The 13,112-nt window shown below is 36.5% G+C and overlaps 1 protein-coding gene across 6 annotated transcripts in view; it reads right to left on the bottom strand.

Moving 5' to 3' along the window:
* Nucleotides 1-5,387: 5,387 nt before the first annotated feature.
* ZDHHC14 (zinc finger DHHC-type palmitoyltransferase 14) overlaps nucleotides 5,388-13,112 on the bottom strand; it is a 94,742-nt gene continuing 87,017 nt past the window's right edge. For 4 of the 6 annotated variants that reach the window (XM_054514471.1, XM_036381306.2, XM_036381303.2 and 1 more), the window contains one exon: nucleotides 5,388-6,627. In XM_054514471.1, the coding sequence (XP_054370446.1) occupies nucleotides 6,226-6,627 (402 nt within the window). In that variant the 3' untranslated portion in view covers nucleotides 5,388-6,225. The remainder of the gene's footprint in view (nucleotides 6,628-13,112) is intronic. The other 2 variants (XM_036381305.2, XM_036381304.2) reach the window with 1 other exon arrangement.

Here is a 13,112-nt window from a genome sequence, read left to right on the forward strand (position 1 = left end):
TTTGTGTAAACTGTTTTCGGTAGTCCTGACTTATCCTATCAGAAGTTTATTAAATAATTGAAAAACCAAGGTACAACATGTTACAGAACATTAATTTGCAGATGGAAGAAGATTTTAAGTCTTTCATATGAGAGAAAAAAATATTCAAGAGTAAGACAAGAATATTAGAAATAGCTGCTACATGTGCAGTGATGGAATAAAGCATTTAACTTTGTTTTCTTCTTCATGTCTAACTGTGGTAAAAGCATCTACCTGCTCACAGCAGAGGGGCTTGAACTGGATGATCTTTAACATCCCTTCCAAACCATTTTATGTTTTTGTGAATACAAAAACAACAGACGAACTCTTTGATGAGTTTTTAGTATTTCAATTTCATATATGTAATAAAATAAACACTAATTGTTTATTAAAAAATCAAACACCATTTGTGTTCCAAAAGGTTCTTCAATTGTAGTCTCCAGAACCTGTGGAAAACTTTTTTTGAACTTTATTTTTCCTTTCAATTTAGGAAGAAAACTAAGGTAGATAAAAATATTAGGTATCTTTTGCATGCTAGAAAATTAGCAGCCCTCCTCACATCACAGATCATTCAGCCAAGCTTTTTTAAGGTGGTCCCTTCATGTCTGTTCTGTAACTACACCTAAACACACACAGATAAGTTCCAGCAGCTGTTACCAGCTTTGGGTTTGAGGAGATTTTAATTATATTAGGATGAAACTTGGTTTTGTTTTTCCAGGTTTTCAGAAGTGGCAATGTAGCTAAAGTTGGAAAGTGCATAAAATACATCAAGATAACATTGGCATTAACATCCTGCTGCCAGTGGAACTGACTTTGCTATATATTGCAAAGTAAATACATCTCTGCGGGACAGATCTTTCCAGTTTTCAAACCACAATTTATCAAGCCTGTAGTCTTAATTCTGATTTGCACAATAGTCACAGAAACTCTGACTGAATTCCAGGCTTCATGTTAAATTGGTGAGACTACTGCTTAGGAAAACATTCTGCTAAAGGATGGGCAAATTTAATTAAGGCATCACCAAGAAACACTAAACCATATTACCCCACTCGTTTTTCCAAGGCAATGACACTTCTGGTATGGAAATACAGAATGCTCAAACGATTAACAGTCTGGATATTCAAAATGCTAAAGTAATTCCCATTTTTATCATATTCAATGTCTTTATATTCCTATCAACTTCTAAGGAGCCAAGACTTCACCTGTTTTTATATTTACAGATGTGTTTTCAAAACAGAAACAGAAAAAGATGTTAAGGGAAAGGAGCCTGAGGGCAAAATAACTTCTCACGTTTTCCTTATCATCTTCCTACAATCACTCTCTCTCAAAAGTCTCACCTTATTTCTTTTTCTAGAATGACTTTTAAGAAATTTCTAAAAAAAAATAAAAAAAAACCAACAAACAAGCAAGAATACCAGTGAATAGTTGTTGTTTGTTTTGGCTTTTTAAAAAATATTGTTTGATCAATATTGACAGCTGTCCTCATTTTCTTTCCCATGAGGGTTTTTTGTTTCTACCTCCCCCTTGCCCTCCACAGCTTACAGGTTATTCTTTTCCTCCATATCACCTGATAATCTCTGTTCTGCTTTCACTCTTTCTCCCTTTGATCTTCTTATTCCTGTCCTCTCTGACCTATCTTACAAACAAACTCCTATTTAATCTCCTTAGAACATCCAAAACTTGTTCTCCCCAACTTGTCTTGTTTGTCATCAACTTTCAAATTGTAGAGTTGAATGTTAACAGACAGCTGCCTTCTGGTGATAGAACTGAATTGCTGCAATGACTCATAATTAATCTAGATATCCACAGGTTTAAATAGCTCACTAATCTCATGAGCCTTTTGGTAGCCCAGGCAGTGCACTCAGATGTCAAACTGCAACATCTTTGCAGGCAGGCAACCAAAATCAGGGAGCCCTGACCCAGATGAATCCTGAAAACTAGGACAGCTCTAATTTAAGTGAGCTAAATCCACACGCAAGTGTCTAAAGCACATTTCATTCATATTTTGGGCCTAGGAGTATTTGAAATTGTGTTGAAGTATACTACTTCATTTCATGGCAGTCCCTAAAACAGGATCATTTGGCTTTTAATACCAAAACTCAGAATGGCCCATGGTCGAACACACCATGCTCAGCTTCAGATTACCACTGCTGATAAGGAGGGGAAGGGAGAGAAGGAATAAGTCAACAAATACATGACAGTTCCCACATAGCATTTAAACCAGAATATAACTAAAGTAAGGACTAGATCTCTCTCCAATATTGCTGAGTTGTTCTTCAAGCTGTATTGAATTTGGGAACTAAAAGACAAATAGAAGCTCAATTTTGTTGGTTCTCCAGTGAAACACCTTTGTTTAGGATTTTGAACATTAGCAACACTTTAGGTACTGTGAACTGTTACAATTGCTCAATAGACTGAAAAAAAATAGGAAAAATCTCCATTACCACAAGTTGGTCATCACATTTGTAAGATGTGTCTCATAAGTTTGTCTTACCCATGTCTTATGTCTTTGGGTTTATGACATCAGCTTTCTTCTTCTGGGAGCATTGTCTAGGATGCACATAATTGCAAACCAGCTACTCTTCTATCTATAGGATGATTTTTAAGGAATGCAGAAATACATCTACCTGCATCATGAGTTCACAGGAAGGGACAAAAAGTTACCAAAGGATATACTATAATTTGAAAATACAGTAACACTTGGACATTTATTATTATTACAACTTTGTTCTTGGACATGTTTAATTGCTATGAATACAAAACTCACTTTAAGATAGAAATATCTTTGAGAAATCACAAAAATAAAGAGCCTTAAAAATTTTTATGAAGCACTGTATTTCATTCTACAAAGAGGATTTTATAGACAACTAGAAGGGGAAAATATTAAAAAAAACAAAGCAGAATAAATATTTTAAATCAGATAGACTAATCAGTTTTTACACATTCAAAGATTTCAGGCTTTTAAGAAAAAAAATTTACTCTTCTGAAAATATCAATTTTTATTCTAGATTTATAAATCAAACATGGAAAGAGCTATTTAATAGTAGTATTCTGTCACAGAAAATAAAAATAGAAAAAATCCTGTGCAGTACTCACAAGGATTATAATTTTGGATCCTCAGTGTGCATGCTCTGTCATCATACTTCAAAATAAAATATCAACAATCAAATCTGTAGAGAAGCTGATGAATAGTTACTTTGCTGACTCATTACAGATATATACACAAGTTCCAACGAAGGGAGTGCCCAGAACTGAAGACAGGTGTGATGGAGGTGAGGGGAAGCATCCAAAAGCCCTGTTAGAGGTACCTTTGTGATCAACCTGCTGCTGAACCACTGACTGCTGCCAGTCAAAGGCTGCAATTACCGATCCCGATGGGTTAGGACTTAGTTCCAAAGCCTTCCAGCAGATGTCCTCGCAAGGCAGGCATGTCTGGGAGGTTCAAGATGTCACCATTTAAAACAGACAGATGGAGAGGAAAAGAGACTTAAAATAGGGGTGATATAAATGTATAAACGAATTCAAAGTATTCAGTATATTCTCAAAAACCAAATTTAAAAACATAGGCAGCAGGTTCAGAAAAAAAGAGTGTCATCTTAAAAACTAAAAGAAAGTCACCTGAACAAGTGTGTTTGAAGCAGCACATCTGTTTCCACCATGTTTCGTAATTCTTACACTTCCCATGTAAACAAAACAGAAGGTTCAAAAAATGATGGTGAAACAGCATAAAGACTCTAATCCCGTCCCCCTCCCTTCCCTTTCATGTTAAAACTGACACTAATTTTATTGTGCACAGAGCCTTCTTCACTACTCCCTAGTGGCAGTGACATACAAATGTTGTCACGAAGCTGGTATTCTTGGAAACATAAAATCCATCTGCTATTTCAGAGAAACTTAAAAAGAACAATTTCCTTAAAATAATCATCCTCATCATGACTTGTACAAATGGAAAGTTTTGATACCACATTAAAAATATTTGACTTGCCCTTCTAAGTAGTGAGTAATGCATCCATAGCTAACTACCCACAGACACCTATTAGAGAACAGAATGATTCATCAAATACTAGTCTACAAACTCAAAGCTGGGATTCTTTCCCCAGGTCTATCAGACCAGTATCTCCAGCCCTCAATCCACTGCCTGCTTTAATGCAGATGTTCATGGCTTCATAACCAAGAAGCTGTGTCAGGGAAAGGTGAAATCAAGAAGATGAGCATCACTGACTTCTTCAAGAGCAGATACAGAAGTGCTGAAACTCACGGCTTACTGGGAGAGCAGCCAACTGGGACATGTCTGTCACTACACTTTGGCTGGTGGAAAGAACTCCAGACTGTCCCAGCTTCTGGAAAATATGGGGAAGGTGGTTTACAATAGGTGGGACAGACTTATCTGCCAGAGCTTCTTCAGTGGCTCAAATACCTAGGAGAGATTTGTCTGCCAGAGCTTCTTCAGTGGACCCATTGTGGCACTTACAGAGAGAAAGCACTGCTATGTTCAACACACTGAATTAGGTTCAAGGTAACATCATCATGATGCTCATGAAATCTTACAGGAGTAGGGATTTTGTCAGTATTTTGTCTTAATCTTCAATAGCATGGGTGAATGATTTTCTGCAGGCTGATTATTCTCAATTTCAACAACAAAAGTTAAAGGAAAAAAGATTTTTTAGACTGGATTCAGTGAATGACTATGGTCAATAATACAGAACTGTTACATTTCTTGACTGGCAAATGCTTTCATGCCATAGAAACATCAGATAAAGCCCATTCTGCACATAATTTGTCCTAGGAAGAGAAGAATCCAATTTCCACACCCTGAAAAGCAGGTAAATACAGTATTAAAGCTATTACAGTTTTTCAGTTTAACTAAGGTTCTCTTCAGCTGTCACAAAAAATACATATAAAATTCTCTTCAACCTTTGAGTTGCACTTTACTTAAGCAAGCAAAGAAAAAGCACAGAAGAATTCCATGAAATCAAAATTTCCATTTAAAATATCAAAGGATAAATACCAATGATGAACAATGGCCAGGAAAGAGCTACAGACTATTATTCATTTAAGATTACTTCACTAAGCTCTTTGTCTTGAATCGTAAGCCCCTCAGCCTTCAGCCAGACTGAATTACAGTACAAGCAGAGGTTAATTCTACTGTTTCCAAATAAAGACCTCCTATGGGAACAAACACACAGCTCAAACAAAACCATAAAAAATGGTGAAGCAATCCTAATTGTAACCAGCTATTTCTCCATAGCTCTAGTTTTATCAAGTACACATATTCCAGTCAAATCTTTACAAACTATGTCAACAAGTCATTATTTCCCCCTCTTGGCCCCATGAAAACTGTGCAAGGATAACCGTACACATCCACGAAATAGAGGATGTCATTTTATTGGAGGTCCACAGGTAATTGTATCACATTTGGGAGTGGAAGAATCTTGTGGTATGGCACAACACAATACCTCACTTAAACACTTAAACAGAAGGTTAAATGATATGCAACATGATCAAATCAGTAATTCATCATCTTCTAGGCACCACTGATTAATTTAAAATAAAATTTAATAAATTCAAAAAATATAGTCCATTCATTTGTTTGCTGTACTGTCTTTAAACGAAACAGCACTTTGAAACTCACAAATAAAAAAGCAGCACTTTCTCTTAATACCAACACCACTGTAACACATACTGTAGCGTGGCATGCAAATCCACATCTGTAGTCTTTTTTTGTTTTGTATTAACAAATGGAATGGCAATTTTCTATCTCAAATATTGGTAGCATAACATGTAAGTGCAGATCATTCTGGCCACAGGTGTGGTAAGCCGTAACAAGTGTGTATTACAAGAGCATAGAACACAGAGCATGACACTTACATCCAAGAATCTCTCTCTTTTGTACTGTACATGGTGTTTGCTACAGGCTGACTTCCGACTTGCTGTACCCAAGCTTCAGGAAACGAGATTATTGACCTTTTCTGGTTTTATTTAAAAGCAAAATGCAGTCACCATCAAAGCACAACCGTTAACAACCTGGCCAAAAAATGCCATAGCTCCATTGAAAAAAATCACTCATCCTTTTAGTAGACTCCATTAAGTGACAAAGTTTCCATTACAGGCATATTACGAAGCCTTACAGTGGTACTGCAGTATCATTCCTGTCAAGCACAGATTTGCAGAGACACCAGGACACAGTGTGGTGTTCAGAAAAGCTGTTCAAACTGAGCTGAGCTTCACGAGGCCGCGCACGGAGTCCTCGTGCAGCGAGTCCTGGCTGGCCAGGCTCAGGACGTGCATGGTGCGGCTGTGCGCGATGGGGCTCCCGCTGGACAGCATCCCGGGCGGCGACGGCGCTTCTTCAGGAGTCAGGAACTGGTGGCCTTCGTGCTCCTCTTTTAATGGTATGATGTCTGTCAGACCTGAATCTGATGTGAGATTAGGCATAGAAGATGGTGGTGTTGGTTGCCCTAGAGTCAGAGTTGCACAAGGCCCACTGAGAGAAGTCTTTCCTGGTAAAGGGAGCTCTTCACTAGTTATGCTTGGCTCACTCTGTAGGAGGGGGGTGGCAGCAGCCTGCAAAACGAATTTAGTGCTCTGAATGCACTGATCTTGGTCACACTGTAGGATGGAAGGGTGTCAAAATCATATAAAAACAAAACAGAGAAAAAAAAAAGGGAGGATATGGATAAAAAGGTATGGAAAAGAATGGGATGTGAAGAGAAAAAAAGAAGGCCATTAGTATCATTCCATGGTTAGCCACCCAAACATCCCATGGCATGCTGCCCAGGAAAAAAAAAAGAAAGGCATGCATAATTGAGCCAATGCTTTGCATTATAATCAAAGAAATGATGATATACATTTACAGTGTTCATTTAAGGGTTCTTTAAAAAACACTAGGCAATTTTTTCTTTTAACTGGTCTTCACACATAGGAATTAACCTATTACAGAGGTTTTCCAGAACAAGAAGTCTTTTGACAGAGATATCTACCACAGTTAGTAATAAAGCTCCATGAGTAAAATTTTTTCCCCTCCCAATTTAATACATTATATATAAATTCTAGGGAATGTCCTACACTATACTCCATACTCCAGAGGATGTGTAGAAACCAGGCAGCACTGCAGACGCATCGAGATCAACCTTAATGAATTTTAGGCTGTTTCTTGATTAATCCTGACAATGTGATGAATCAAGGTACAAAACACAAGTTTTCTGGCAAGCACTGTCTCAATAACAAGCCAAATCCAGCATTATATAAATCTAGTTAATCTCAGTGAGTGCTACCAGAAATGCATTTTTTTGGTTCTACACAATTCCTAAAAACAGTTTATACAAAATTACCTCTCATTGCTTGAGATGAAAAGACAGGTGTGCATTTTAATAATGTCCAGCTAGCTAAGTGGGTAGTACACCTACTGCCAAATTAAGTTTCTTTAACATGGATTGGCATGATTTTTGAGAGCTCCTAAGGAAAAAATATTTAATTCATTGCCTGATCAGTGTCTTATAACATTGCAGCTTTTCAAAATCTTGTTAGATTCATTTGCCAAAGTACTGCTCTGCTGGGTAAGAAAAACACTACAACCAGTGAATACAACTACAAATGCCATGAAGGACATTTGGAGGCAAGCAAGCAGAATAAAAGATATATCCAGAGGTAAGACATCCTATCCACTGTTATTTCAAGTATTCCATTAAAGCAATATGTTCTGCTCTATGACTGACTTCTTAGATTTTTATCAAATTACTACATATTACAGATACATCATCTGTTTTTTCTGACCATAACCATAATATTCCTGACCATAACCATTATTACTAGCATTGTTACAAAACGGGCACTTCCCTAAAATGCCCATTTGAGTTTAGTATGCCACTGCGCCACACTGAAAACTCATGGGAAGGCTTTTGCCTCCTTTATTGTATGATGAAAAGCACGATAAACAATGGTTAATTAAAGTAACTCTGTTGTTTTCAGGTTCTCCAATTTCACCACCAAATAGTTTAATGATGGATGCACACACCTAACATTCAGCAAGTGTGCAAGCAGACTACTTGGTCATAAGAGATAGGTAGTGTTTAAAACACATCTAAGTGGTTTAGGACTCCCAGACCAATTACTTTTGACAGGCAGAAGCTCAATCCTTACCCAGATACGTATTTCCAAGACTTCTGCTTTCAGAAAGATAAATGGACTGGCCTTCTGTTACATAAATTGATTTCATATAAATTGCAAGCTATCTTCGCCCCACAAAATGATGAACAGCCTCAGCCAAACAACTGAAGTGGTTCCCTATCATTTCAGAGGGATTACTCACAGGCTTAAAGCCATAACCTTGCTTAAGTACCTTACTAAGAAGAAAACTGTCAGCATCTTTTAAAGTCAAGCTTTCAATTCGTAATTCAGTGTGAATAACTCATTCTTGATTAATATCCTGTTATTCACACCTGCTTATTTAAATTAAAACTTCAACCAACCTTACCATGCACCCTTAAAAAAATATGCTAGCTGAATTTTCAAACTTCAAAAAGACCAACAAAAGCTATTTTCTCTGAAAGGCAGTAGCCAAAGAACATTTTGTTAAATAACAAAGGAATGCTTATAACCACTGGGGTACACTGAAAACAAATAATGTTAGCAGCTGACTTATTGCTTTAGTGAACATTCAGTTCTGATCTTCCAACGGAAATCATTAACGTGTTCCAGGTAATACAAGCACAAGCTTTGCTGAAGATGATTTATTTGAACTCATTGTATAGTCTGAATTAATTTTCTTCTTAACGAATTCTACTGCATTTCAGTTAAATTAATATAAAAAATATAAGGTAGTCTCATAAAGCTCCATTACATAGTGTTATAACCTCAGGTGCTAAATATCTCTTCATTTTCCACACACTTGTAACTTCCCTAAAGCCTCTCCTTTCATTTAGATAAATTTCAGGTTTTCTTTTTCTTGTCTGTTCAACAGTGATCAGCACAAAATCCTTAGGAAGATACAGGCTGTAAAGACATTTCTAGAAAGGGAACCATTGCAGGTTCTAACCCAGAAAAAGTATGTGTATTCTATGGGCTCTCAAAAACATCTGATAAAAACATCACATAATATACAGGTAGACTATTCTTGAGTCTAAACAGCCAACACAAAACTAAAACAAGGAAATCATATTTGTTACAGGGTTGGCGTGGTGGGGTTTTTTGTCGATTTTGTTATTTCACTCTTGACTGAATGCAATTTAGGGCAGGAAGTCTTAGTTGCTACTAATCACATGACTTATCCAGCATTGGAATTTCAAATAAAATAAAAAAGCCTATGACTGTAACAAAAAGGAAGCTGGGCATTAAAATCTAAATAACTAAAAATCTACTGCAAAATTATTCCACCAGCATCTTCTTATTTCAGATATGTTGACTTTATTTTTCACTTAAAATGTCACTGTTTCAGAGAAACAGCAGATTCTGAAGGTAGGACAAGTTTAATAAGTTCTACAAGTACAGAAGTTCAACTAAATATATGCACAGAAATTTTTAGATATCTGTTTATTTCCACATAAAAAGGCAGAAATTGAAGCAAATTGGGCAAAACCTAGAATTCTCTGTTTATTTCACAATAAATACAAACAATTGAGGAAAAATACTTTTCTTTTTTTCTGAAGAAAGTATGTTTTTTCTAAGCTACACAAAAAACATGAAAATATTGTTGTACATGGCAATATACTTTTCACATTTCTAAATGTGATTATTTTGAAATAGTCAGAATTAGTTACTTTAAATATTAAATAAACTTAGTTTAAAATTTCCTAAATGCTACTAACATTCAAGAATTGTTACAGTTCTCAGAAGATGGAAAAAAGCAGGTTGAGTAGTCTCACAAACTCTGAATAAAATACAAACAACATGGAGTTCAGAGGAGGCTGACAGTGGTATATGAAGTTACAGGAAGAATGCTGAAATACCAAAATCTGTACACAACAAATGGTAAAGAGCGGAGGGATAGAGCTGTGTAAGTGTCCCCAGCAGGTGTAGGATTTCACAATCAAAATTAATGTGTTGTGGATACTGTGCAACAGCTGAGCCACAAGCCTCAACAACTCAATGGCTCTACTATCAAGCAATACAGTAGTAGTAAATGAGTATATATTCATGATGAGTAGATCTATGAAGGGAAACACTTCTGACACACTTCTGAAGCCAAATGGGAAGCAACACTTGGCCCAGAGACTTTACTTCAGATTGGAGACTGTTTGTTCTTATGGACTGAAAGTCTGAGAATGCTTAGAGCAACTTGGGTGCATTCCAGGGGCATATCTTCTAAAATAAATCTAGTTCATAAAAATGCAATAAACATGCACTATCAAAAGAATTGCTCCTAAAACATATCTCAACCCAAAGGAAATGCTGAAATTGATTTACTTGCACTGTGCCTGTAACACATTTTACCTGTGAAGTAGAACGCATTAAGAAAAACCTCTATCAACCTTGACGGTGGTAATGTTGACTTGGTAAAAGCCCTAAGTTTTGTTTTGGGCATCTGGGAAGTACATCAGTAAATATATAAGGAAACACACTCGCAAAACTCCCAGAAAAATGGGGTTGTGGTCCTTGCCAATTCTGTTATTGTCATGATAGAAATACTTACTCCTAATAATGCAAAAAATGAAAAGCAAAGGATGGCCAGAGTTAATGCTCCCTGAGTCAGCTGGATCTACTTCCAGATCAGTAGCAGAAATACTTAAGTGAACATGTGGGAGAGGACTTTCCTGCACTTATCACTGGTAATAAATGTTGTGCATGCACTACAGTTCCTACAATTTTCAGCAGTACATATACATAAGTGTAAGAAAACACTTTAAATAATTTGCATCCAGGAAAGGAAATGGAGAATTAGAAACAAGGGAATTTGGTACACACAGAACTACCTATATACTGAAGAAGAAATGCCTAGGAAACCAAAGCAAAGTCTATCACTTTACAAGGCATTAGAGATTTCCTAGAGATATCATAGTAAATATAAACCAAACTAATTCCTCAAAAAATGTTCATGAAGTGAGACATATTCTGTGTTTCCCCCTAATGGATCGCTAAAGAATAAAATACCCTATATCCAACCCTAAGAATCAACTCCAGCTTTAAGATAAAATTAAGTACTACAGTGGTCCAGACCCAAGTAGTGGTAATTAATGAGTTTATGGGTAAATAAGAACTTTTTTCAGAACACAAAGAAAATAAGGTTTTAAATAAAAGAGAAAGAATAAATTGCAGAGAAAATCATTATTTCATAATAGGTGAGATACTGTGTTTCATACAAAAAAATTTCTTAAGAATAAGAAAAATACTTGGGTAATCAAACTGATGATGAGCAAAGAAAAATAATCAGCAATAAAATGCAACAGTGAAATACTTTGGAAATTACCAGTACTACAGATTATGAGTTCCAAGTGACCATGCTTTTTATGTGGATAAGGATATTAAGAAGCTGGCTAATGAATGTAGCAGACTAATTTCAAATTATATTGAAAAAGAAATTAAAAACACTGGGGAATGCACCAGGAAAATAATTGTATGTGCTTCCTTCATGGAAGTAAATAGAGATTCAGCTTTCAGTAAAACAAGGTAGATACTACAGAGTAGTACAGAGAGAACATGAGAAAAACCTCTTCTATGAAGATCTAGGAAAAAACCAAAATCACAGTATGGATCTATCAAGCACTGATTATAGCTATGACTCTGACTTCCTGAGATTGTGACAAACTGGGCTGCTACCACGAGTAGGGTAGATCATGCACTAAATATTCAAAGTATCAGAGGCAAAATTACCACAAAAGCTGTTAAATACAGATAGAGCGCCCCACAAATGGTATCCTGAAACAGAGATAATGTATTGTGCTGAAAACCAGCGTCTGGCATCTTTACACTTAGCCTGATATTTATTTTGAACTTAACTGCAAAAATGAGGCTATGCTAAAAGATTTATTAAAATTAATGAAAAGAGAGTATTATACCAAGCAACAACACAGACTTAATGAGAGACAAGAGACTCGTTGGGTGAAACACAAGAATTCTATTTAGAAAGTCACTAGTCACTGACTCCTATAAGGAGCTGCTGAGGGAGGTGGAGCTGTTTAGTCTGAAGATGAGGCTCAGAGGAGACCTCACTGCTCTCTACAGCTCCCTGAAAGGAGGTTTTAGCCAGGTGAGGGTTGCGCTCTTCTCCCAGGCAACTAGTGACAGGACAAGAGAATATTGTCTTAAGCTGCACCAGGGAAGGTTTAGGTTGGACATTTGGAACGAGTTCTTCACAGATGGGGTGATTACACATTGGAATGGGCTGCTCAGAGAGGTGGTGAAGTCACCACCCCAGAGGTGTTTAAGAAAAGACTGGATGTGGCACTGAATGCCATGGTCTAGTTGACAAGGTGGTGCTTGGTCATAGGCTGGACTCAATTTCAAAGGTCTTTTTGAACCCTAGTTGATTTTGTAAAGATTCAAGGGAAGAAGGGGAAATGAAAGAGAGAAGGAATAAGAGAAGACAAGTGAGAGAGAACATGCTGATTTAAATCTTTATTTTTAATCAATGATGAGGAGAGATATTTTAGTACACTGTGGATTAAGCAGGGTAACATCTAGACATGAAGACCTGATATAATACATTCTGCAATAAAATCAAGAGAGACACACCACAAAGGTGTTCTGAAACACACTTCATACTTCTCCTAATTTATTTCTTGTAATCAAAAAGCATTAAGCTTGCTAAAGTAGTATAAATATCTCTGATAATGTATAAATGGCCAAACTTCTGTGATTGGAAAAGTATTATGGTCTACAGCTATGATCTACACATACTCCTTTAAGTCAAGGAATTTAACTTTGTTTGTCTTTATCTGAAATCAATAATAATACCAGTTCCAGTACCAGATATATCCCCTTCAACAGGGAAGGGAATACAGTATTAGAGAGATAGGTAAACTAAGCCGGTCTCTAACAGTTTACAACAAAACTCAAGGGAGAAATTTTAATATTGATAGCCAGCTGTCCTTAGAAACCAATTGGTCTTGGATACAGACCAGGAGAAAAGATGCCCTGAGAAAAATGGCATTACAGTCTTC

This window comes from Molothrus ater, chromosome 3 (genome assembly GCF_012460135.2).
Source record: "Molothrus ater isolate BHLD 08-10-18 breed brown headed cowbird chromosome 3, BPBGC_Mater_1.1, whole genome shotgun sequence".
Taxonomy (NCBI): Eukaryota; Metazoa; Chordata; class Aves; order Passeriformes; family Icteridae; genus Molothrus; species Molothrus ater.